General features: G+C 46.4%; 8 protein-coding genes across 8 annotated transcripts; 1 reads left to right on the top strand and 7 right to left on the bottom strand.

Moving 5' to 3' along the window:
* Nucleotides 1–2130: 2130 nt before the first annotated feature.
* Nucleotides 2131–2790, bottom strand: LAJ45_07486 (uncharacterized protein; the record flags this gene model as incomplete). The annotated part of the gene is made up of 2 exons (XM_046117044.1): nucleotides 2131–2472; nucleotides 2539–2790. The coding sequence occupies 2 exons, from the start codon at nucleotides 2788–2790 to the stop codon at nucleotides 2131–2133; spliced, it is 594 nt and encodes a 197-aa protein (XP_045969689.1).
* A 512-nt stretch (nucleotides 2791–3302) lies between these two features.
* LAJ45_07485 (uncharacterized protein) lies at nucleotides 3303–3817 on the bottom strand (the record flags this gene model as incomplete). The annotated part of the gene is made up of 3 exons (XM_046117043.1): nucleotides 3303–3307; nucleotides 3377–3595; nucleotides 3802–3817. The coding sequence occupies 3 exons, from the start codon at nucleotides 3815–3817 to the stop codon at nucleotides 3303–3305; spliced, it is 240 nt and encodes a 79-aa protein (XP_045969688.1).
* A 1790-nt stretch (nucleotides 3818–5607) lies between these two features.
* Nucleotides 5608–8770, bottom strand: LAJ45_07484 (uncharacterized protein; the record flags this gene model as incomplete). Its single annotated transcript, XM_046117042.1, has 2 exons — nucleotides 5608–7802; nucleotides 7858–8770. 2 exons carry the CDS (start codon nucleotides 8768–8770, stop codon nucleotides 5608–5610), a joined length of 3108 nt encoding a protein of 1035 aa, XP_045969687.1.
* Nucleotides 8771–11503: 2733 nt separating this feature from the next.
* Nucleotides 11504–11965, bottom strand: LAJ45_07483 (uncharacterized protein; the record flags this gene model as incomplete). The annotated part of the gene is made up of 4 exons (XM_046117041.1): nucleotides 11504–11510; nucleotides 11564–11640; nucleotides 11742–11831; nucleotides 11930–11965. The coding sequence occupies 4 exons, from the start codon at nucleotides 11963–11965 to the stop codon at nucleotides 11504–11506; spliced, it is 210 nt and encodes a 69-aa protein (XP_045969686.1).
* A 779-nt stretch (nucleotides 11966–12744) lies between these two features.
* On the bottom strand, nucleotides 12745–14742 carry LAJ45_07482 (uncharacterized protein; the record flags this gene model as incomplete). Its single annotated transcript, XM_046117040.1, has 1 exon — nucleotides 12745–14742. The coding sequence occupies one exon, from the start codon at nucleotides 14740–14742 to the stop codon at nucleotides 12745–12747; it is 1998 nt and encodes a 665-aa protein (XP_045969685.1).
* Nucleotides 14743–17056: 2314 nt separating this feature from the next.
* On the bottom strand, nucleotides 17057–17793 carry LAJ45_07481 (uncharacterized protein; the record flags this gene model as incomplete). Its single annotated transcript, XM_046117039.1, has 5 exons — nucleotides 17057–17065; nucleotides 17132–17406; nucleotides 17488–17605; nucleotides 17698–17731; nucleotides 17783–17793. The coding sequence occupies 5 exons, from the start codon at nucleotides 17791–17793 to the stop codon at nucleotides 17057–17059; spliced, it is 447 nt and encodes a 148-aa protein (XP_045969684.1).
* A 1441-nt stretch (nucleotides 17794–19234) lies between these two features.
* Nucleotides 19235–20322, top strand: LAJ45_07480 (uncharacterized protein; the record flags this gene model as incomplete). The annotated part of the gene is made up of 3 exons (XM_046117038.1): nucleotides 19235–19547; nucleotides 19646–20192; nucleotides 20292–20322. The coding sequence occupies 3 exons, from the start codon at nucleotides 19235–19237 to the stop codon at nucleotides 20320–20322; spliced, it is 891 nt and encodes a 296-aa protein (XP_045969683.1).
* Nucleotides 20323–21031: 709 nt separating this feature from the next.
* On the bottom strand, nucleotides 21032–22785 carry LAJ45_07479 (uncharacterized protein; the record flags this gene model as incomplete). The annotated part of the gene is made up of 6 exons (XM_046117037.1): nucleotides 21032–21071; nucleotides 21140–21647; nucleotides 21719–22035; nucleotides 22131–22393; nucleotides 22488–22516; nucleotides 22584–22785. 6 exons carry the CDS (start codon nucleotides 22783–22785, stop codon nucleotides 21032–21034), a joined length of 1359 nt encoding a protein of 452 aa, XP_045969682.1.
* Nucleotides 22786–23862: the final 1077 nt, after the last annotated feature.

Genomic DNA, 23862 nt, shown 5'->3' with positions numbered 1-23862 from the left:
TAAGTCCTAATATAATTGAATACTGACTCTAGTCAAAAACATTAAAACTAACAATACTAGCGTGATGCTTCATGCTTCTATGACAGACGTCCCCTTCGGCGGTGTCGGCGAGTCCGGCCACGGTAAGTACCGCGGCCGTGATACCTTCGAATCGTTTGTGCACAAACGCCCTGTGTTGTCGCAGCCCATGTGGATCGAGAAGCAGCTGCGGCTAAGATACTCGCCGTACACGCCGGAAAGTCTCAAGATGATCAAATCAATGCTTGGGGACCCAAAATCTCCTTATAGTAGGAACTGGGATGGGAAGTCGGTGCCACTTTGGTGGAGAGTGTTGGGTTTTGGGGCAGCTGATATGAAGGGTATGTTGTTCAGGTGGGTGGTTCTTTTGACAACCTTGTGGCTTGGTAAGTCACTGGTGACGGGTCTTGAGAAATAATAGGACAGGTTGGGTTTTATGGGTACGTTAATTATGGCATGCAATTGACGGAATTTCTTTTTAGCAACACTCCTATAGCTATAGTTAGTTTGCTTTCTGGGGGCTTTTTCTTTTATATCAGGATGTGGCTTTTTGTATGTAATCAATTTTTGCATTCTCTCTTTCTGAACTGGTCCCACCATCAATTATGTAGTGAAACCTTCGAGAACAAAGTGATTAGTAATTTAAAAACCCTGGTGGGTGCATTGGGATATCATTTGTAGAGTCATACCAATTTGGATGTGAAGATATTCGTATTATACTATCAATTTTGTAGTGTACGTACGTATCCTAACACCCTAAGGAAAATCATTGTAAGGGTCTAGTTATCTCTATACAGACTATCCTTCACTTCGTACTAGTATCAGGATTGATAGCCAAAAGTTCTGGTTAGGAGGCCGCAGAAAACAGCATCATGAAATATCACTCACCTAGTAACACAATCCTGACTGTATAATACTTATGTATCCTACGCGCTTCCTAGTTAGTTTCAACCACCTTGATGCCTATTAATCTGCATTATAGTCATCTGCTTCCTTAGCCTCAAGTTATCTGCTGGTGGGGCTGGGGCTCCCTTTATGGTAAACTATACTGATCGAGCTACAAAGGAAATCTAGCGCTATGTTTTTTCGCCTTACCATCGAGATATAGCTATCCTCTATCAATCCTCCTTCCTGTGATCAAGAAAGCACACAACTTAGTGAGTCTTATCGAGATAACCTTGCCAAACGTAACCGTAGACCGCCGAGTAACTGACATACTCTTGGCTACGACGCCTTCTCCACACCCTCTCTAATCCTCCATTGGCTAGTAGTAGCTATATTTATCATAGACAGCTTGCCAGGTGGCGGTCTTAGGTCTTCGCACATATGGTGGGAAGTACTCATGATAAGGGTTTCATGGCGGTAGATCAAACTGAGGGATAGCTAACTGGCCGGGGTAGATCATGACGACTGCCTAGAGCTGAGGGATAAGGATAGGTTGTGCGCTTGCTCTAGATGGTAGTCCCTTGGTGTGCAATTACTCTATAAGGCCCTGACTGCATGTATATACTAGCTAGTTTTGGTAAAACATGTGCTCAATGTGGTTGGCGCTCCTTGCGATGGTACAAGAAGGCCTGGTAGTTCTGGGTACCTGTATACATTCATGTGTCATGGTAAGGCTTTGGCCACGTCTCCGACTCAGATAGCCCGAGCTTATTTTTTGAATGAACGTGGTGTTATGGGTATGTTTTATTAGGGTGGGGCTATTTTTCAAGAAAAACTATGCTTACATGGACGTACCATGTCATGTGAAACAGGAAATATATTGAAACCTCATAACTCCTCGATACATACATGTAATTCTGACAAGCGTTAGTTTCCCCGACTAAATCAACTTCTTTATGTCCAATAATAGAATTCTCGTAGAACATGTAGTATCGAATCTAGAGCTTAAAAATCGTCTCAAAAGGAACAACATGAACTAACATGCATGAAGAAACTTTGAGAACCAGACCAGCAGTATCTGTTAAGCAGAATACATCAGTAAAAAGGGGCTCGATTGATATTACTGTTCAAATCTTCTAAACAAAAAAAATATGAGGGGGTCCAAAAGATAGAAAACAGTTTCTCAAATGATACATAGCCACCGTATATGCAAGTATATGATATATTTTAAACCATATACTCTTTGTTGCATCTCTGATAACCATACCCCCCTTTGATCAGCATCTTGGAGTCCTCATCGTCACGCATTGCTCGATAGACAAAGGGGGTTTCCTGATTGTTGACGTGTTGCGCTGCACGGTTATCCTCATAGGATTCCTTGCAATGGGAGATTGCTGTCCTTAATACATCGGGACGATTTCGTAGGGTGTTTAAGAAAGACTGGTATTTGCTGTGGTCGGTGACCGCGAAGGATGATATAGCTATAATGTTGGCTATACCGCCAGCACTACTCCCCACCTCCAGCCCCAATACACGAACTGCCACCCTGTGGTTTCCAAAAGTACACAACTATCCATGCCACCGTGGGTTTAGATCTTGAAGCCTTTCGTTGGGTCTTGGGAGATGAACACCTACTTCCCCTGGAAATCCTTTGCCTTCACCCCTCCAGCTTCTACCGTCGCACATTTTACTAGTAATGGCTGCCGGCAGTAAACTTATATCGTATCCTTCACGCATCATTAGGCTAGGAAGTAGCCAGAACCTTACTTCTCCGGTGAATAAGCCACTCGCGACTGAGCGTCTGAAACTAGTGTTCTTTGGCTCCAAAAGTCGCAGCTCTTTTGACACTCTGTCCTTTCCCTTCCACCTCTCCACTGTCTCTGACATTTCTGTTGTGCACCGTACTCTTGTTCTACCCATTCGAAATCCTGACCAAGTTCTCTTTTTATTTCGTGTAAAGTCACAGATAGGCCTTGGTCAATTGCTCTTCGATCTCAAAAAAAATAATATCGTATTTCTTTTGTTCTTTTTCTTCAGCTGCCTTACTGTATTAAGTTTTCTCAGGAGGGATGAGGAAAGCTTTCTACGTCTCTCTCGTCCCACTTGATTCAAGATTTTGCTTTGGGTGATTATTCAGAAAGTGCCAATTGTTTCTCTTGCCTTGTTTCTCAGCTGGGCTCGGTATCTGAAAGTACTCTTTTGCAGCTCAACAGCGACCGACTTTTGCACTTCACTTATTCTCTGTCGTTTCCTTCGAACTTGCTTTCGTATGGATCCAGAGCGGCGCGATGCCGATATATTTCGTGGATTTCTATGTATCGTGGAAGGCATAAAGTGCAACTCGAGCAAGAGTGCAGAGATGGAGGCTGACGACGAGTGACGATAATAGTTTGTCGTACTTATACTGATGTAAGATTATAATCAGCTTTCTCCAAGTCCCTCCAGAGTAGATCTTGAGAAGAGTAATATTAACCTGTCAGCCCTGAGGTGATTGCTGTTGCAATGAATTGAGCTCGAAGGTGGTTATCCGTAGCCGAGTTACCGAGTCGAATTATGAGAACCGTTGGACGTGTTCTGATATCCAAAGTAAGCTCAAAACTGGCAGCGAGAGTCGAGAAGTTTGCGGGGCGGGGGTAGGTCCATAGAGAAGTAACAGATATAAAGGATGAAAGGATTAGAGGGCTTCTCACAGCTATCCAGTGGGAGCTATCAGATAAGCTGATTGCACAATTACGGCAGGTGTGTTTACCTAAAGACCTAAGCTTCGAATTGACGTCTGGAGACTAGGTCGAGGGAGCTATGTAGTTCTCTACAAAGTGCGGGGGATTCAGCGGGGTTTTATGTAGACTGGTTGGTTCCTTGTCTTGCTCAAAGATTACCTACAACATATGCATGTACCTCTACGAAAATGCATATAAATATGGTTGGTCCACTAGCCCGTGGGATTAAATTCACAAACACGGCCAAGGTAAAGTACTACCGCTAACAAACCTACGTCTTGTAACTTAAATTGTAAACTCTAATGGTGGAAACGGGAAGAAAACATATGCAGAGATCATCCAATCACTGATCGGGGCCAGTGTGCATTGCGCATTTGGCCCTCTGCGTAATTTTACAGTCAGCAGCCTCGTTGTTGAGCCTGTAATTAGTATGTGCCCAATCCAGATCTGGTGACGTTCCTTCAGCCCAATTGGTCAAGAAGTTCGATATTTAGTACCAATTCCCTAAGTACGATTAACTACCTCAGTACATGTATAGAAAACTTTTGTAACCCTTTCCTTTATTTGATGCGGCGATGTTCCGATCTGCTCGGTCAGATTTCCAAAATCCGATAAAACACCATTTCAGCTGTTGATAAATGCACCCTCTGGTCAATCTGATGTATTGGGCTATCATGTATTGGGCGAAAAGTGCCTTTGTATGCCTGGACACTCAGTGGTATAGTAGTAGGCTGAGTTTTGGAATAGCTATCTGCGACAAACTTGTAGCGAACCACATGTGGTGTAACAGAATTCACTATCACCCACATCATCAGTAATCTTGTAGGATCGAACATAGCCTCATACAACGCAGCCCTCCGCGCCCACAGCAGCCAAAAACAATTTAGAGACGAAATAGAACCTATATATCAGCTTCTCCTGTATTAGACATATGTCGGGTAAAGCACTAGTGTTGCCAAACAATTCTAGACCGAATCCAATTGACGGATCCAATTGGCGGATCCACTCGTCTCAAGTAATACAATAGGAACTATACCAGACACTTTGTATATTGTATGTAGAGACTGTTTATTAACTAAATAACTAACTATCGTAGAGAATGTGTATTACTATCTTATATCTGTAGAGACTGCGTATTAACTACCATAAAACTCCTGGCTGCATGCTAATTAATAAATGGTATACCAAACGAAAATAAACAAGGTAAACAAATTCGAAACAAAAAAAATGTGGTTGAGTCTAGAGACTGCAACAATGAAACGGCGACACATCGAGTGATTCGGATGGCGAGTGAGATCTGATGATTCATGATGCTCACTCAGTTTGGCAGACCACAACACAACACGTCAAGTACAAAAGCGATTTCCAAAATTTGGTTGGTGGATTGCCCAATATAGATGCCGACCCATAAGAATATATGCAATTCTCGCTGAAAAGTATAAATATCCACAAGGAGGATCATAAGAAAAGGAGAATCGTAAGAGCCCGCCCAAACCGTGCACCTCCCGCCAGAAAAAAAGTCAAATGATGAAATAATCAAAGGAATCAAGGAAAAAGGAAAAAGGAAACGATGCAATGCGACAAAAAATAGACACCAAGTCCATGCGTCATTCACTCGTGAGAAAGGGAAAACGTAATCATCCATCGACACGGCCCCTATGGGAAAATAAACAAAACCCTAATCCATCCATATGAGAAATGAACAAAAAATGAAAATGAAAAAATGGAAAACCGCTCAGACGCAATAATAATAATGAAGAAATAAACAAAAATAGGAATATTTAAGGGAATAGGAAATAAGGGGAAAAAATAATATAAAACGAAAATGCAAATGCAAACGCAAACGCAAAGCAAACGCCAAAAAAACAAGTCTTTTTTTTTGTACGACTTTCTTACAAGCCATAAGATGATGATCTGTACAAACCTAGCTCAGCACTAGGGATGGTGGGCTTTATTCACAGTCAGGGTCAACCCCAGATGCAACTTAGCCCAAGCTGTATCTCATGGGCGGGTTCTTTGGTACACCCATAGCACGAGGACCTTCTACGCCCCTTCTGCTCTCCATAATGCCTTTTGCTCTCAGTTGTTTCTCAGCCCACTCTGCACGATTCTTCCAGACTTTCACTTCCTCTTGGGCCTCCCTCAACATATGGCTCAGAGCACCGGCGTTGGCAACATTCTGTGCCAATTCCAAGTCCTTCTTTGCCTGCGCAGCTTCCTCGGTCTTTACATCCAAAAGTCGTTGCAACCTTCGAATCTCGATATGAAGCGCAGAGTTACCACGCTTTTTGGTTGGAGAAGGTGCCTCGGTATGATCTTCTCTCCAGACGTACCGATCATCAACATCACTGTCGATTGAGATACCTCGAAGGTGAAGGTTCGGTGTTGCGGGTTGAAGAGGAGCAGTGGTAGGGCGTGATGGGGATTCCGATGGGTTGCGACGTGTTGGTGGACGCATAGGAACTTTCGACATAGACTTTGTGGCCTTGTGGGTAAGCTTGACCTCAGACCTTGCGTTGGGTCTTGTCAAGGTGAGCATGGGGCTCGCAAGGACAGGCGACTTGCATTTGGTCTTGTCTTCGAAGATCGAGAACGCAGGTATAGTTCTTGTCTTTGGTATCTTGTTCTTGATGTTCAAAGGCTTTGGAGTTGTCTCTGGGTCTGGGCTAAGAGAGAACTCCCCAAGGTCAAAGTCTCTAAAGTTCGTAGGAGTGAACTCAAAGTCCGGAATCTCAGTCGGAGTTTCTGAAGGCACACGTGGTTTTTCCGGTAGCATTTCGGATGCAATGATGGTGTTATCGCTTCCCATCCTTGTTTGACCACCGAGGAATGCACGTTGGAGTCTTGTGGCAGCTTGAGCAGCAACCTCAAGCCCTGGTGAAGAGGCACCTGAGCTGTTTGATGAGCTAGATGCTGAGCTCGGTGTTGCTGGATCGTAATCTGCTACTTGTCTGAGCTGGGAGGGCTTTACACTGAAATTGGGTCTGCGGCTAGGTGTGTGTATGGGTGTCTCAGGATTGTGAGCAATCCAGTTTGGCGACCCAGGAGTAGACTTGGCGCCTATAGATCTGGTAGGTGATCTGTTTGGAGAGGGTGCCTCAGGAACTGTACTCATTGGCATTGACAGATATGGTGGTGCGCTAAGATATGGAGTTTCGTCATCCTCCTTAAGGGTGTCATGAGTGGAGAATTGCATAAGATCTCCAATTTGCGGCGGTGGCTTGTGGAATGACGGTGGGTTAAGACCTTGAAAGGGTAGGATGGACTCGTCATCGGAGGCAACTCTGCTACGAATTGTGCTAACACCCCGACGGCTACGCATAGATGCTGTTTTCGTCGCCCGTATAGATTGTGACAGTAACCTTTCCTCTTGGTTTTCTTCTGGAAGTTCTTGCTTAAGCGAAGGGAGATCATAGGCTTGGGCAGTAATATTCAAAGCATCGATCTTCTTCAGCTGGTAAGATATCTCTTCCCAGTTATTGATAAGCATATCACACACCACAGCAGCGCGCTTTGTCTTTTCGTTTTGCATCTTGTTATAAGCACTGCTGTGTCGGTGAGAGTACCTTCCGCGCTTTGAGCTGATATCTGGCACAGGTGAGATCTTTGGTAGTACAAGTAAACCACCCCTGTCGTCCATCTCCTGCAATAAAATCTGCTCTGACTTATCACCTAAGAGTAGAGGTCCAAAGATTATCCCTAGCGCATCCTCCTTCATTGCCTCGAAAAGATTGTGAGGGTCCTTCATCTTGGATTCTTGCTCTTGCTCTGAAGCAAGGCTAACAGCTCTCAAAAGACCAAAGACGGCACAGATTAGGGCGATCCTAAAGTGAAGATTGATAGAGGCGATAGCTAGAGCAATCATGCGAGGCTTTACTTTCCGAGACATCTGTTCCCCGAGTGATGGGTCAGGGTAGACAAACGAGTGAACGTTGTACAATGCCTGGAAAACTGCAGGAGAGCCAAGAAGTCCACCAGGAAGTCCGTGGAGGAGCTTCTTAAAGAGATGAGCGACATCATGGACGTGAAACTTGATGCTGGTAGGGAGTTTGGCAAGAGCTATTGTCTGAACAACCGCTTCGTTATTGTTCTCTTCGAACTGTCTTTGGTAGTAGTCATAGAGCGAATAAGTGGTATTGAGGTTACCAGCAACTCGAAATAATCCAGGAGTTTTGAGGCCTTTACTACGCGTTAGAGACCCCTTGCAGAAACCTTATTGTACTGGAGAACTGACCATGGGTCAATATGTAAGATGCAGAAGCATGCATGCACGTTGGAATCAAAAGATCGCCAGGCGACAGTCCCTCGGGTAATGTAAACGGCGAAACGCCGCCCAATCGGATCATATCCTCCAAATGCATACCCTTCAACGAATCCCGCTTCCCCCGTCCAATCGCTGCAAGATCACCAATGCTGCTGCCCCTCCTGCGCCCCAAAGACAACTTCATGTTCCCATAACTTTTTGAAATATCGATCGATGATGGTGTTCTACCGAGCAACTTATTCCAAAGTCGGTTTCCATGCATAATTGGCGTTGAGTCTCCAGAGCTGTTGTTAGCATTCGACGCACTCGATACCGATACTGAACCGGCAGGCTCAGTCTTGTAGTTGTCGGGAAATGATTGAATGCCATGTTTTCTCGCAAGTTTGTTAAATTGCGACGAGAAGAGTTCGTCTGTTGTTGGTTTGTCGCTTACTGTTCCCACCGCAGAATCTGTAAATAATCGATTGCTCATTCCACTCCAAGCCGAGCTGATTGTTTGACTTCTTGATATTGAGTTAGGCGATAATGATTGTGATCCACTAGTGCTCTTAACACTTCCGCCGCCCCCTAATGGAAAACGAAAGGAGCGCATGCTCCTCATTGTATGACTTCGAGAACCCCGTATTGTTGTTTCTGGATCTCTTGTTGGCGATTCGAGTAATTGCGACGTGACACCCAAATTGAATGTGTCCGCCTCTGGTGGGTGTTCCTCAAGAACATTGTTATTTCGAAATAATGAAAATGAGCGTGGGAATGTACTGTTTCGAGAGTTGTCTTGTGTTTGTGGTCTTGAAGGTTGAAAGCCACTATCAGGCATTGATGCTAGTGATGGACGGGTGCGACGCGATGGGCCACGGCGAGCGGGTTGGAGTGGGTCCTGCATGATTGTTGCTGCTGGAGTACTCGAAGGTAGTGTGGTAAAGGTAAGGGGGTACTGCTTTCGAAACATTAGTATATATATGATAGGTATGCGTGACAAATAAAAAACAAAAAATCACGAAATTATGTCATTGGAATGGCTCACGAATTAAAATGTAAACTCAGACAATTGTGTCGTCAATCATAAATGTATTAGAAAAAGTCTCTCCGTTGATAGAATGAAGGGAGAAACGATTTTAGTTTTTTGTTTGTAAACAAAAATGATAACAGCAAGTACTAGGCAAAACAGTGGTAGTGGAAGGAGGGGAAGAAGAGAAGTAGAAGAAGATCAGAAGCGAGGTAAACAGATAAACGCCCGCGGGAGGGGCCTGGGATTTATTTACATCGAACTCGGGGAGGGGGTGGCAGGGAAGAGGCCCATACATAAATACCTACACAAACCTAACCAAAACAAACAACACGTTCAAAGACTAGACAGCCGGCAACGGTCACTGCGAGCGAGAATCTGCGAGTAGGTAGTATGCACTAATACTGTGACACAGTAGTAACCCGCCTCCGATATTCTCCAAAATTGTCTCTCGGTCTGCTCCCCTCCACCTGTCATCCGAACGCCTGGATGTCCAAATCCTCCATTTGGATGTGACTAGTCTTAATCAAGACGAGCAATTTCATGATCCACGGGTGCCTTCAGTCGCCTAACCTTCATTGATATGAGACCCGATTTATAGACTCTCATTCTGTTTAATTAGATCTTAAAGCACGGTCTCAGCCTAGATATGGCCAATTTCTTCTCCAAGCTTTACCGTGTTTGCTCGACTTCGCTGTCCCCGTTGCACTGACATGACATCGAGTGATTCGCAATGAGGAAGTTAGATGTTTTGATGTGTTTGTTATTTTACAGCCCTTCCCTTGTCTGATTTCTTCCAGCCTGAATTCATAAACCAGGGAGACGCGACTTTCGACCCCCCACAAGCGTGTTTCCACCGCGTTTTAGGATGCGCGCTTCCTGATGCAGTCTTACTTGCAGTAGACATCATAATATTATGACCTCTTGAGTCTTGATCCACAAAACCACAACAAATGGTAATAACAAATATCTCTTTTCCCTTACGTCGGCCACTCAGATTCACGTATTCAATATTTCGTGCATACGGCACTAAGTTTTGCCCCTCCATCCCTCATCCCTTTAATAATTTTTTTTCTTATTGCCACCTTATATAACGCGCGGCATGGCGGCCGGGTTATTGAAAATCAAGCCAAGTCGCGTGTGGTCTTGTCACGCACGGTAGCACGTGACCGCGTACTCATTAGGTACAGATTACTACCAGAGAATACATGTAACATGATGTATGTATCTATCAATCTCTTCCATCTAAATTTAGGCGCGGTTAGGATTGATTTGAGCGAGATGAAGTAAACAGGATGAGGCACGGACATTGGGCCGAGACCGGCCCCGGAAGGAAACTGACCGGAGGCGTTCGAAATTTTCAGCATCGAAATATTCTCGCATCCTGACTCCCAATATCAACAAATATCCAGTTCGGGGTTTTCTACAATGAGATGTGACATCTATCATTGACGTTATTGGGTGAGCGCTGCAACGTTACAACTAATCCGTGATACCAACTGCAAGTATCGATCCATCAACACCTTCCATTGCAATAACCTCCATAAAATGACATATATATCATCATTCCTAAACTCGATCCCAGCCCCTAATAAATTTTTTACAGCGCATTTCATATAGGAATAAAAGTAAATTATGTCCCTAGATGTTTGTTGTGTTTCCCCCAAGATTATCCGCCGTGGAGAAATATCGAGCGGAATGCTGTGCCATAATTATATTTTTCTTCCCCGGCTGATAAGCGGCTGAAATAATATTGCGTTCATGTTGTACGATATCTGACCCGCATTGTCAGCTAGGAAAAGGTCGGTTTAGTAGTCAAAACATACCTTGTAAACAATATATTTGACCCCCCCCCCCCTTGTGCCAACAGATCCTTCGGTTCTACCTTAGCAACTTTATAGTTGTCGATCGCCTCCTGGCTGGTCCGAAACAATATTGCAGAAGTGGAGTCCTCGGTAGAAATGAAGTGAGACAACGGGAGATAGATTTCGACAGTTCTCGCGATCGATCACTCGGTCACTAGGCTAGCTAGGTCACTCAGGCTGACATCAAGAGTGTAAATAAATACCCTCTTTCAGAGGGGAAAATAACGTTTGATCAATCATTGATTACACTTCTACGGCATTTTCAACCAGATATCAGAAAACCTAATGCCGCTCACCGGGTCCCCAAACGACGAACTTTCCTCCTCGTTGCGAAAGAACAGGCCTCCGAAACACTTAACCCCCTAGCTTTGAGTAGCGTCGTATACACGACCCTCATACGTTCAAGGCAAATGTGATATACGACTTCGAAGTCGCATGAAAGCATTGAGATACATCTAGAAACCGACTCGAGTTTTCCTTGAGGTCAAGAGACACTACGCTTATAAAAAGCAAATATCAATATGTGTGGTTTATTATTGATTTTGGGGGACTTACGCCTAGCTTCCAAACTATTCACATCTCTGGTTCAGAAATATAGGGCGCAAAGCTGGTTGTCATCGTCTGTGTACCACAACAAGAGTACACATGTTGGTGGGACGATTGGGGTGCCCTTCCAGAGACTAGTTCGTTCGCAACGTCCGAAGACGAATTCATCGTGTGGGAAACCGAGTAGCAGCAAAAGATCCTAAACACTGAAAGCGAGTTGTATGCATATGTGCCGTAAAGGGTTCAAGAGGACTCATACCATTTATTCATTCTCCCCTCTGTAGCTTCGATACTGTCATACTGACCAGTGCTGTTATCATTCCGGAGTTGGCTCCACTAGGCCAACCACCGAGTGCCGTCAACCTTAAAAAACTCCTAGCTAGTAACAGTCGACAACTCCAGTCATTTCATCGTCTAGTCTTGGCACGAGTGCATACCCTAATATCAAATCCCATCAAGCTCCTTAAGCTCCTATGTGCAACACAACAAAGATAATCAACCCTTAGATCGTACATAAGGAGAACAAACTATAACCTGATGAGCTGCAGTGCATTTTGTATTGCAAATACCGGCGTCAAAAACTGATACTTCAAGAGCCGGCGCCAATAGAGATCAGAGCACTTACAATTGATACAAACTGCCTCGAGTGCACCCTGAGCATAACTATCCTCCGCCTAGAACCCTCCGCCGATGGCAGGTGGCTCCAAGTTCCTTAAATAGTTAAATACTAACCTCATGCGATGAAATCCTCTTTCTATTCCTCCCGTGGAACGGTGATCCTCGGCAGATTGGTTATGTACAGCCATACCGAACAATCTACGAGCTGGATTGAGCTTTGAGCTCAGACTGACGAGCGCAAGCTTTGGCCAGGCGGGCTATGCAGGCACAGCATTGACGTCCTAAATCCTCCGGAGCTATCTAGTCCATGCTGCTCTTCTAGAAGCTTTCTGGGCGTCCTCAACCTATCATCATCATTCAAAGTAGAGAAACCGTGAGGTTTTACCGTTGTATACTCTACGGAGGGCCTCCGTTCGGCTCAAACTGAGGTCTAAGCCCGGCTTCATACCGCCCAGGCCGACTCGGGCCTACTTTACGCCCAAGCCCAGCCTGAATAGGCTTGTGGATCCCTGGCACATTGGGGACACTAAAATGCGAGGAGTGAGCACAAAAATGTGTTCAGTGCTGTTTTTGGTGGTCGTCTTTGCTTCGGGGAGCTCTAGCAACCGTACTTATGCACACGGTTCGACCATAAAATCGACCTATAATAGATTTTTCTAGTTCGTCAAGCCGTTCAGTGTATTTCTAGATTACAGGCACTGTTCATTTTCAGCGCGAACCTTCATATACAATCATTCATGAACAAGAACCCTATCAAGAAAAAATATATATAAAAAATACACAATCTAGTTATAATTCTCACCATTATCAATTTGAAAGTATTTAGTGCTGTTCCCTGTTTGGCCTCGCATCGATCCGGTTTAAGATTATCCTAGAAACGGATGCCGAGCCTCTACTATGACCTCCTCTTCCACGGGATACCCCGCCCCGTCTTGGACTGGAATTGCCTCGCGGTGTCCTCACTGGTTTATATCTATCGTCGACCGCGGGACTCTGAGGGCTCTTAGCTACCAAGTCGGCAATAGAGGCCGGGATCACGCTTGTTAATTTTGCAAGATCTTCCTCGCTCCATGCCGAGAAAAAATTCCCATCGTCACTCGTATCTATTGATAGCTTTTTCTTCGTCCCACTCTCTGGCGACGCAAGAGGTGGCCCTCTCCAATGGGTAGATGTAGGTGTACGTGGTGGCTCAGTTGAATCCTCCTGGTCGTCTGGCTCTCTGTCTTTGAAAATAGCATATTCTTGTGGTGAGCTTTTTGCTTTTGTTGGCTTTACTGGAGTCCTTATGGCCGGACTGAAAGTAAGCGTCACCCACTTTCGCTTGAACCAAGCAATACAATCCCTCTTAGCTTGTTCAACTTCAGGTACAGTGCCCCGTTTTTGGGCCAGCTCCATGATACCAATAAATATCTGCCTGCAGGTTTCTTCCCTGAGAGTTTTATTGCTCATAACCATACTCAGTAATTCCCCCCCGACGGGTTTTGACAGGTTGTAAGGGTGGAACACACGTATCAAACCGGTGGTAACTTCTAAGCTGTCGAAAGCTTTTGCTATGAACTCTACCGTGTGCTCCATCAACGGTACCAACAGCTTTGTGTCCCAATCTTTGGCATTTTTGGATGCCAAGGTGTGACGTCTTAAATCGGAGATCGTTTCAAAGAGCCGAATAGCCCGCCTCTCTTCACCCTCCTTCTGACTATTACTTGCAACTTTTGCGATCAGGAGTTCTAGGACGGAAGGTGAACAATTCAAGAGAGGCCGCTTCCACAACGGGGTAATGTTTGAAAGCAGTGCGAGTAGGCTGATACCGTTATCTAGAATCCTCTGGCCCGAAATATCACTCTTGGCCACAACGTCAAGGATATGAGGAACAAAAATACTGCACCCCCTCCCGGTGCACTCGAACCGGTGCCCTAGCTCAGAGAGAAGGTAGAGCGCAGAGTTTTCAAGGGTGACACACTGGAGGTAGCGTGCAGCCCTAGTTATGTCTACGAATTTGTCCGCGATTTCAATATCGGGGAGTGTCCGATCAGTGACACAACTGTTACAGCTCTGGGCCTTGTGAGGGTTGTTGAGATGGAGAGTAATGTAATTGCGGAACCCTGGGCACGGGTTAAGCAGTTCTTTCAGTTCCTGCCGGTAAACATATCCCGCAGCGATCCAGAGAGAAAACGGCGTGAAATCCTCTGTATAAATAGTCGAGGTATTTCCAGACGCATCGCCAAATTTTGAATTAAAAAATGTCTCATAATATGGGATCCTCCGGGCGAGAAGAAACTTGTGAACCTTTACGGCGCAAAAGGAGGGCCGGTTTCCTGGTGCTTTAAGATGTATTTCAAAGTCTGGTAACATCGATGCAGGCAGCGTTGAGTCTAGTGGGACGCCTGCATCAGGCCCCTTTCCAGTAGGATCGACAGAATCATAGCCCATAGCTTCCCATAGACCTCTCAAGCTCTTCCGAGTATAAGTATGGCCCATCGCTTCTTCGAAGCTCGGCCGGTTCTCCTCTGGGATATGAAGCACAGTCAATTCGACGCCCAAGTTGTTTTTGGCAGTTTCCATGATGTCCGTGCCGAGATCGAGACGTCTTGGATCGCCAAATTCTTCGGGAGGCCTCTCGCCAGCAGCAATGTAGAAGAGAGGGGAATGAGCCCATACTTTGACATTATTAGGGAGAGCAAACACCACATCGCCGTCCTTCGAAGCTTCGTCACGGAGGGCGGCTAGGTGTGTAAGTACGTCTGAATAGTCTTCATCGACATATTCCAAGGGATCAGTGAAACAAGGCTCCTCATGGTCGGAGAATATTGGGCTGGCCATTTTTGTGAAGGTCTTGGAAGCTTGATGATTGCGGTGGCAGCACGAATTTAGACATGAGGTTGAGCGGTGGAAACCCTAACCCAGGCCAAGTCTAGGAAACCTTAAGCTTCATGTAGACCATTGCGCGTTGTACCCGGAACGGCCCGAGACTGTTTTAATAGGGATTTATGATTAGTGCGTCTGGTGCGGTGGAAGCAACAGATTTCGAATTATCTGATCTGGATAGCCACTTGTCTTCATTGGTGATTCCTATGAATTCACGGGTATGGAGCATCCGCTTTGGTTCGATCCCTATCCAACCTTCAAACCATCAATCACACCCGGCCACATCGAAGAAGAGAAGCCAAAGTATTTCGACATACAAAATCTCCGAACCTCCCCGGCGGCTTGAACGAATAATTGTGCATGCCTTGCACCTCCTCGGAGGATGCTAAAGGCAAATAGGGGTAAGCGGCTCCTTGGCGCCCCTGAATCCAGTGGTAGCCCTTTCAAAATGGTAAAGCTCGTATTTACCGGCCATCACTACATCTCTGCCTGGCTAGATGGAGTAGCTGAGCTCTGGGGATGAACTTTCCCAACCCCTTCTTTGAAATTACTCTCCAAGGCCTAGGGTCAACAACGCAGCAGTGCATTGTAACAGCTGCAGGACTTTCGCTTAATCCGATAGGAATGTCAATTAACTATCGCTAAGGAGGGAAACAAAAATAGAAAGTCGGGGAACTCAATGAACAGGGATTGTTCATCCGGACATAATGTCACAATTCACGGGGGATATAATATCAGGGATGTCAATATTCAGCTGCTGAAGCTCGTTTTGGACCGTGGGTACTTTATTCGCCCGACGGACTCGAGCTTGATATCACGCCGGAGAACATCAGATGAAACCCCTCGCCTATGGATACAGCATCTGAAAGGATTTTGATACAAGGAGGCGACAGGATATTACAAGTCTGGGGAATCATAGGCCGAGAAACTTAAGATGAACAGTTATTTTATTTATTCGGAATATACCTGCCAAACTGGGCGGAAGGGATCATCGTATTTCGATGTTGAATACAACTACAATTGTCTTAACTCTGGCCTGTACAATTGACTCCCGATGTAAGGTTACGCTCGGAACCGAAAGTATGTATCCGTATAACGAATTATTATTACTATTATACGTAGTAGCACTATAACGAGAATCTACGCAATACCATATTCTAGCTGATGCTAGCCAATCTACTACGGGCTACGAGGGAGAACGAGAGAACACCAGAGTACCTACTCTTTAGGTCTTATCTTTACCATTATTATTAGGGGCTCGCGCATATACCCCCTCCCAATCAAACCCGGCCAGGGCGCACCAGAAAAGCCATAGTCACGGAATATCACTCGAAATATACTATCCCTAAGCGACGAACAAAACCTCAAATTACTAGCTTAGAGGATCAACTTATAAAATGAAACCTTTTTCTTACCCTATAAAATTCACCGGATGATTGTTAAGAAGCTCGGATACTCCAAGGGATGTCGGCCGAGTTCTTCGAGTGATATTCCATGACGCAAAGTACTAATTGACTGATTGATAATTCATTAATTGTATACGCAAAGTAGCTAAGACTTAATTATAGATCTTGTTATGATTATTAGCGGTAGTTAGAGGAAAGCTATTGCCCACGATGATTATTTTCATATACTATACGGCTGGTGGTAAAGAACACAGCCTTTCCGATTGTGGTAATCATTGCGAGAATTAACAACTATGAGGCTCATTTCATGAACTTGAACTGATATAGAGCGATATAGATCCCTTAGTTCGATCACGTACTAGGCTTTTATTATTTCTGACCATTTTGCGCAGTTTGTCTATGCCTATCATTGAATTCCCGAGGAGTGGTGCTGTTATCTATACATACGGCACTGGTATTATCTATATGTACCTTATATCAAGAGAATATGCAGACTCTCTATCCCATCTCCACCGTTCCAGACATTCCCGCATTGTCACAATGCATCATATCCCCACTACATAGTATCAATTCTTTCAAAAGCAAAAACAGAAAAAACATAAGCTGGGCATTAACTACTTACCTAGCTACAAAGCTTTAAATACCTACAAAAAAATACAACAAGCTTGAAAAATAAGCGCAAAAAAACATATTCCCTTTACCACGTGCACACATTAATTTATGTTTACCTATGGCCCCATAGCTTCTATTCGTTCCGCCACATATCCGCTGCAAATCACTTCAAGTCCACCTCTACACCCCTCTACGCCCTACCTCTCCTAACCGCCCGCCTACACCGCCCATCATCGCAGACATTCCCCAGATTACGACAACTACCCGCACAGTCAGCCGCCATCACCCAAATCCCCCCTCCCCCTTCACCCCCAGGATCAACTCACCTCCATGTCCTCCAACGCATCCTCCTGCGAAATACACCTCAGCACATTCTTCTTCGAGCTCTCCTGCAGCTCCCCGGCGATCAGCAGCTCGTCGAGGATGAAGTACGCCTTCTGGAAGTTGAAGATGATGTCCAGCTCGCACACGTTGCCGTAGTACTTGTCCATCTGCTCGACGTAGCGGTGCACGATCTCTAGCGTGATGAGCTCGTTGTCTGTGGCGTCGATGCCGGCGATGAAGAAGAGGGAGGCGTAGCGCCGGTAGACGACTTTGGAGTCTGGTGGGGTGTTAGTAGGGGAGGGTAGTGGGGGAGGGGTGGGGAAGGAAGGGAGGGGAGAGGCGGGGGCGGGAGATGAACCTTTGTATTCGAGGAAGTTACACATGCGCGTGCGGCGGGCGAGGACGAGGGCGGAGATCTCTTTTGTAATCTTGGCTTTCTCCTTCGGCGAGAGAGTGGTGAACCACTTGCAGAGGCGCTATATCACTCTCTATATCAATATCCGGTTTTATAGCTCCCAGCTATCTATCTATCTACCCCGCGGAGAGAGGGATTGGGGGGGAAACTCACGACTTTGCCTTGGCGCGAGAGAAGAATAACGTAGCTGCATTGTGTCAGAGACGCTTCTGGGTGGAGAGAGTGAGAGAGGGCTTACCGGATGGCCATTGTGGGGTTGTGGATTGTGGAGTGGAGTTTGGAACTTGAGCTGGGAGCTTCGGATGAGACACGCTGCGGAGGGACAGCTGGTGGGTGCGGTTGACGTTGAAGTGTTATCTTATCTGATTGATCTGAGGCTGAATGCAGGGCCGGTATTACGAATGCGGAAGATGTAACGCAACCAACGGCCGCACCTCACGATTCTAACAGTCACTCACGGGGTGAAGGCGGATCCTGTCTGATGGCGGTCAGGGATTTGAGGCCAATAAAAGAGTTAGGTTTTGGACGCCAAGGGCAAATTACTGCAAACAGAACCATCAGACAGGATCCGCCGTCAGTAGGTGAGCGACTGTAGGTACAGAGCATCAAGCGTTACAATGTTTTAGGATCCTATGTAGCTAGGGCCGTTATGTCTTGTTTCACGATATCTACAACTGTCTACAACAAAACCATCCGGTAAGTGCCTATCTGTTGGATTGATTAATTGATTAATTGATGTGTAATGTATGTAATCAAATCGAGCCTCTGCGGCTACGCTCGGAAGGTAATGGGCAGTCAGACATCCAACTCCTCCTCGTTCTAATCCTTCTCCGAGCAGGGTTGCAAGTAAATAGGGCTACATGATACATACATGCTACAATGCACTCTCCTTGGCTGTGGGGAACATGCAAACAAAGACAATTGCAAGGTCACTACTTCCCCAGCCCATTGTTCACCTTAGCACCAATGCAGCATGACTCCCCGGATCATGTCAGTTACCCGGCTACATCTACTTACTCTATGTATCGAGCAGATGTGGCTGCTGCACGGCAGACAGTCGACAGGCAGCAGGCAATTGCAAGGGTTCACCCCCCATCGTAACACAATTGCAGCGGGGGAACGTTGGAGACCGGATTACAAATAGATGCTTACAATTGTCACGGAACCTTTGTTAATCACATCATTTCTCTTAGTTGCATGACTGTTTTTCTCTTATTTTTTTTTTTCTTTGCACGAGCGAGCGGTAGATAGACAGAACTAGAAAGTAATATTCCCCCTTCCGACCCCTCCCTGGTTGAAATTTTCAGAGGGATGACACACAGAGAGATGGAATGGATGGCAGACGAGATGAGATAGAAGATAAGTGGACGGATCAAACATGTGGCCCATCCCATTCCATTCCATAATAAGGTGACGTATCCCGTTCAGATAAATATCAAAGGGTTAATTCCTCTCTCCACCTTCCTTCCCTTTATTCCACTACACTACTTTAGCTACTCTTGATCTTCTATCACTCACTACCCCTCCCCCTCCCCCTCCACACTCACTCGCTCGCTCATCACTCACCCGCATCCGTACCAATTGACCGGACACACCGCTCACTCACTCACTCACTCCCACTCCCACTCCCGTCCACTCGCTCTCCCGTCTCTCTCTGTCCCCCAACATAAACCAAAACCCCACAGCAAAAATGGTGACGACATGCATCCTCTCCACCGGAAACATCATGACTGCCGGCGCCGAAGTCATCCGGCGGCCGACAGTCGGCGGCTCAAACACCGAACTCGTCAATTCGCTGCGCGAGAAGTTCAAAGCGGTCTCATCCGCCGACGAGCCCGCCCCGATTGAGAACGGCAATGGCAACGGCGCACACGCACACGCACAGCGGCGCAAGGTCGAGGAGTGGACGAGCGTGGGCGAGGACGGGATAATGTACATCCCCGCCGCGGCGAACAACGAGCCGGAGGTGCTGGTGGAGGATAGGGAGGAGTATGATGTTACTGGTAAGTTTTTTTCTTTTCTTCGCAGCCTTACTACCCCACCACCCCCGGGGGACAAGACAAAGAAAGAAGAAAAATCTAACACCCCTCCCCCGCCCCAGTAAAACTATTCTACCTCCCGCACTCCCCCGCCGCCTCCCGGCCGCAACACACGCAAGACGCCATCCGCCTCGTCACCACCGCCCTCGGCATCCCCACCATCACCCTCCTCATCATCTCCTTCCCGCACATCACCTTCGACGCCGACGACGACGAGCACTCGCCGCCCGCCGATATCCTCTCCTGGGCGCACACCTACCGCTCCGTCGAGGCGCTGCACGCCGCCGGCACCATCGCGCGCATCGGCCTCGCCGAGTTCGGCACCTCGCGCCTCGAGCAGTTCCTCCCGCACACGACCGTGCGGCCCAGCGTGGACCAGATCAACGTGCGCGACTGCTGCGTCGTGCCGCGCCCGCTGATACTCTATGCGAAGCAGAACGGCATTGAGTTGTTGACGCATAATGACTGTGCGGATGTGCTGCCGGCGGAGACGTTGAAGAGCCTGTTGGAGGAGTTTGGGGTTGTGGGGGCGGAGAAGGAGGTTAGGCCGTTATGGGTCGTCAAGTATACGGCGGTGATTAGGAGCCGGGGGGTGGTGGAGAATAAAGGGTGAGTCGCTTTTCTTTTTGGATTTTGGAAATGATTTTTTGGGGAGTTTTTGGGGGCAGGGTAGAGGGTGGATGTGTGCTAACTGGGGTTATGTTATAGGTACATCTTGATGACGGAAATCGATGATTGATCAATCATAAAAAACGGCATCTTAATTTCTAGACCCCTGGACCTCTTTCCCTGGATAGATTCTCTTTCGAAAAAAAAATCAGGATATTTCTCAACAGGCGTCAAGGTTTCTTTTTCTCTTTTCTCTTTCCCTTTCCTTTCTTTCTGCTTTTTTATTTTATCTTATCTTTTATCCCCCCCCCCCCCAAACGCTTTTTTATATTCTTCTTTGTTGCGTGCACCGCAATTTTGTATGTACAATAGCGATCTTGAACCATCTGTGCTTGAGCTTGAGCTTGCTTTTAGGTTTAGGGGGGGAAAGGGGGGGGGGGGGGACAATTACATGTATGTAATAGATATTCACCTTCCATCTAGTCTGGTTAACTTCTTCTTCTCCGGTATGAAATGTGGGCGGATATATAATCCAATGGGCAAATGATTGTATTTTGTACAGGGAAAAAAAAAGAAAGCCAAAAAAGAGATACATACAGCTAAAGTAGATCGATGGCAGTACAATCAACCTTTCCCCCCACTCCCTTCCTCCCACCCTCTTCCTCCCCACAAGGGAGCAAAAACAAATCCAAATGGAATGGAGAGTTCAAGTACATATATGGATAAAAACACGATGCAAGCCGTCGATTCTTTTTCTCTTGCTCAAAGAACTAACATATTTCTAAATATACAAATTTTTTCTCGATTTTTTTGTTTCCAATGCTCCCTAATTGGGCACTTTAGTCCAAAATCCGAGTAATGAGACCAGTGGCGACGGTCCTGTCGGTTTTGTTAGCAACCACTCATACATTTTACTCGGAATTGACTGGAGGGGTATATAAGCTCACCTTCCACCCTCACGGAGGTTGAATCGCTGACCGGGGTCCAAAGCCATGGGCTTGTGGAGCTCACACTTGACCTCAGTGTTGTCACCGGGCATGACCATCTTGCCCTGCTCCGTGCCCTCGGGGAAGTCGATAGTGACGGCAATATCCGAGGTTCTCAAAAACATCTGGGGGCGGTAGTTTCCGTGGAATCCGGTGTGGCGACCGCCCTCCTCCTTGGTGAGGACGTAGAGGGAGGCCAGGAACTTGCTCTTTGCCTTTGTGGTGCCGGGCTTGACGACGACCATTCCGCGGCGGATCTGCTCGCGCTTGACACCACGGAGGAGGAGACCGGCGTTGTCACCGGCCTGGGCGGAGTCCAGTTCCTTCTTGAAAGTTTCGAGGCCGGTGACGATGGTCTTGATGGGGGTGGTCTCAAAGCCGACGAGCTCGACTTCGTCACCCTTCTTCAGCATTCCGCGCTCGACACGTCCGGTGGCGACAGTACCACGTCCGGCGATGGAGAAAACGTCTAGTAAAGGGGGGGGGGGGGGTTAGGTTAGCAGAGTTTCACAACTCGGGTTGGGGGGGGTTGATCGGTACCTTCAACAGGCATCAAGAAAGGCTGGTCAAGGTCACGGACCGGGGTAGGAATGTAGTCATCGACAGCCTGGAGGAGCTCGGTAATCTTCTGTTCACCAATTTCCGGCCGGCGGCCTTCGAGAGCACAGAGAGCAGATCCCATGATAATTGGCGTTTCGTCACCGTCAAAGCCGTAGCTGGACAAGAGTTCGCGCATTTCCATTTCAACAAGTTCCAACATCTCAGGGTCCTCGAGGGCATCGACCTTGTTAACGAAGACGACAATTCTCTGGACACCGACCTGACGGGCAAGGAGAAGATGTTCACGGGTTTGGGGCCTGGGTGGGAAGAGTTTATTTGTTAGTGTATATGTTTCTGATATGAGTGGTAATATGTATATATGGGGGTCCGGGTGAAGGAAAATGCTACAAACATTTGACCATCGGAAGCAGCAACAACAATAATAGCACCATCCATAGAGGCAGCACCAGTAATCATGTTCTTAATGTAATCAGCGTGTCCAGGGCAGTCGACGTGGGAGTAGTGGCGGTTATCAGTTTCATATTCAATGTGAGCGGCCGAAATGGTGATACCACGGGCCCGCTCCTCGGGAGCCTTATCGATAGAAGCGTAATCATGGAAGTTTGCCTGTCCTTTGGCAGAGAGAGTCTTTGTAATGGCAGCGGTCAAAGTAGTCTGTAATTACATGTCCCCATTGTTAGAAACAAGTTGATATTTCCCGGGTATAAACAAATTGCGGGGCAATTTTTGGAGGGGAGGTGAAACGGACCTTTCCGTGATCGACGTGCCCAATGGTACCTGTATAACAAAAGGTCAATAATCTCGAATCACATTGGAATTGAGGGGGAGAAACGGAGATACTCACCAATGTTGACGTGAGGCTTCTCGCGCTTGTAACTTGCCATCCGGCGAATGGGGGTTAATGTCGGGCTTGAAGTATTACATTTCCATGGTGAATTTTTGAGTGAGGATTTGCACGAGAATGCGGCATTGCTTGCTGTAAGGCTTTCGGTGAGCCTAGCGGCACCCCGAAACAGGGGAGCAAATGAGGCTTTCCAGGAAGCCATTGTGTGGGCGATATACACAGAGGTGGGTGGGGTGAGGTTGTAGATGGAGAGAAGACGCGATCTGCAATCGTTGAAATTTCTGAATCGAAAACGGCGCCAAGCCGAATTCGGAAACAATGTCTTAGTCAGGGCGGAGACATCTAGAATAATCGCTCTTAAGTCACGAAAGCCGAGGCTTTGTAAATATTGGAACTGCATGCATGCAGTTATCGTAAATGCTTAATTCAATTAACCCATAACCACCAAAAAAATAAATTAAAATTAAATAACATCCGGCCCGACCTACTAGCTGGTGCAATTGATATAAACCCCAATGCTTAGAAGACTACATGTATGAAATGACGGATATATTGATGAAGTGACCGCACCTGTTCCATCGATGAATGATATCCAGAACCCCGGCGTTATGTCGATACTATCTAGATCTAGGACAAAGCTCTCGAAACCAGCATGTGGGAAGACTTGATAGGTAACAAAAATGATGATTCTATTAGAGAGGAGTCTCTTTACTTATGAATTTAATGATGGCATATCTAGTTAAGCTAGAATCTTGACACATTGGCTAAAAACACCTTACATAGCAGTAGCGGTACATGTACACGTATGCCCTTATGAAAACTACATGTAGATGGAGTACATGTGTCCCGCAACCGTTATAAAGCAAGAAGGACAAGATTGAACTGCATGGTTCACTTGATGACTTGTAGCGGCCTAGCTGGGGCCCCATGCCACCAACGACATGAGATGGAGCCAATCTACATTCCATCAATACCCGTAATCTTAATCAAAATTTATCATAAATCCACATCGTCCTTTTGATTTTGACACTACGGACTCGTTAAATAACTATAGGATAGACACAATTCTCCTTAGTAAGGACCGGTATTCTAAGAGTATTATTCCTTATTTTCGATCTCTATTATAACGTGTCTCTCCTCCCAGCACTCCACCACTACACGAACCACTCACTTCTACTTTAATGCAGTATGAGCTACCTGTAGAGAAAGAGGTAGATAATATTCTTCCCGATAAGAATCTTTAAAGCTAAGATGGAATCTGATGTACTCAAAAATAGGA

This window comes from Morchella importuna, assembly GCF_003444635.1.
Source record: "Morchella importuna strain M04M26 chromosome Unknown Morimp01GS024, whole genome shotgun sequence".
In the NCBI taxonomy this organism is placed as follows: Eukaryota; Fungi; Ascomycota; class Pezizomycetes; order Pezizales; family Morchellaceae; genus Morchella; species Morchella importuna.
The sequence above is the reverse complement of the archived record's forward strand: the minus strand, read 5'-3'. Positions and strand labels throughout refer to the sequence as shown.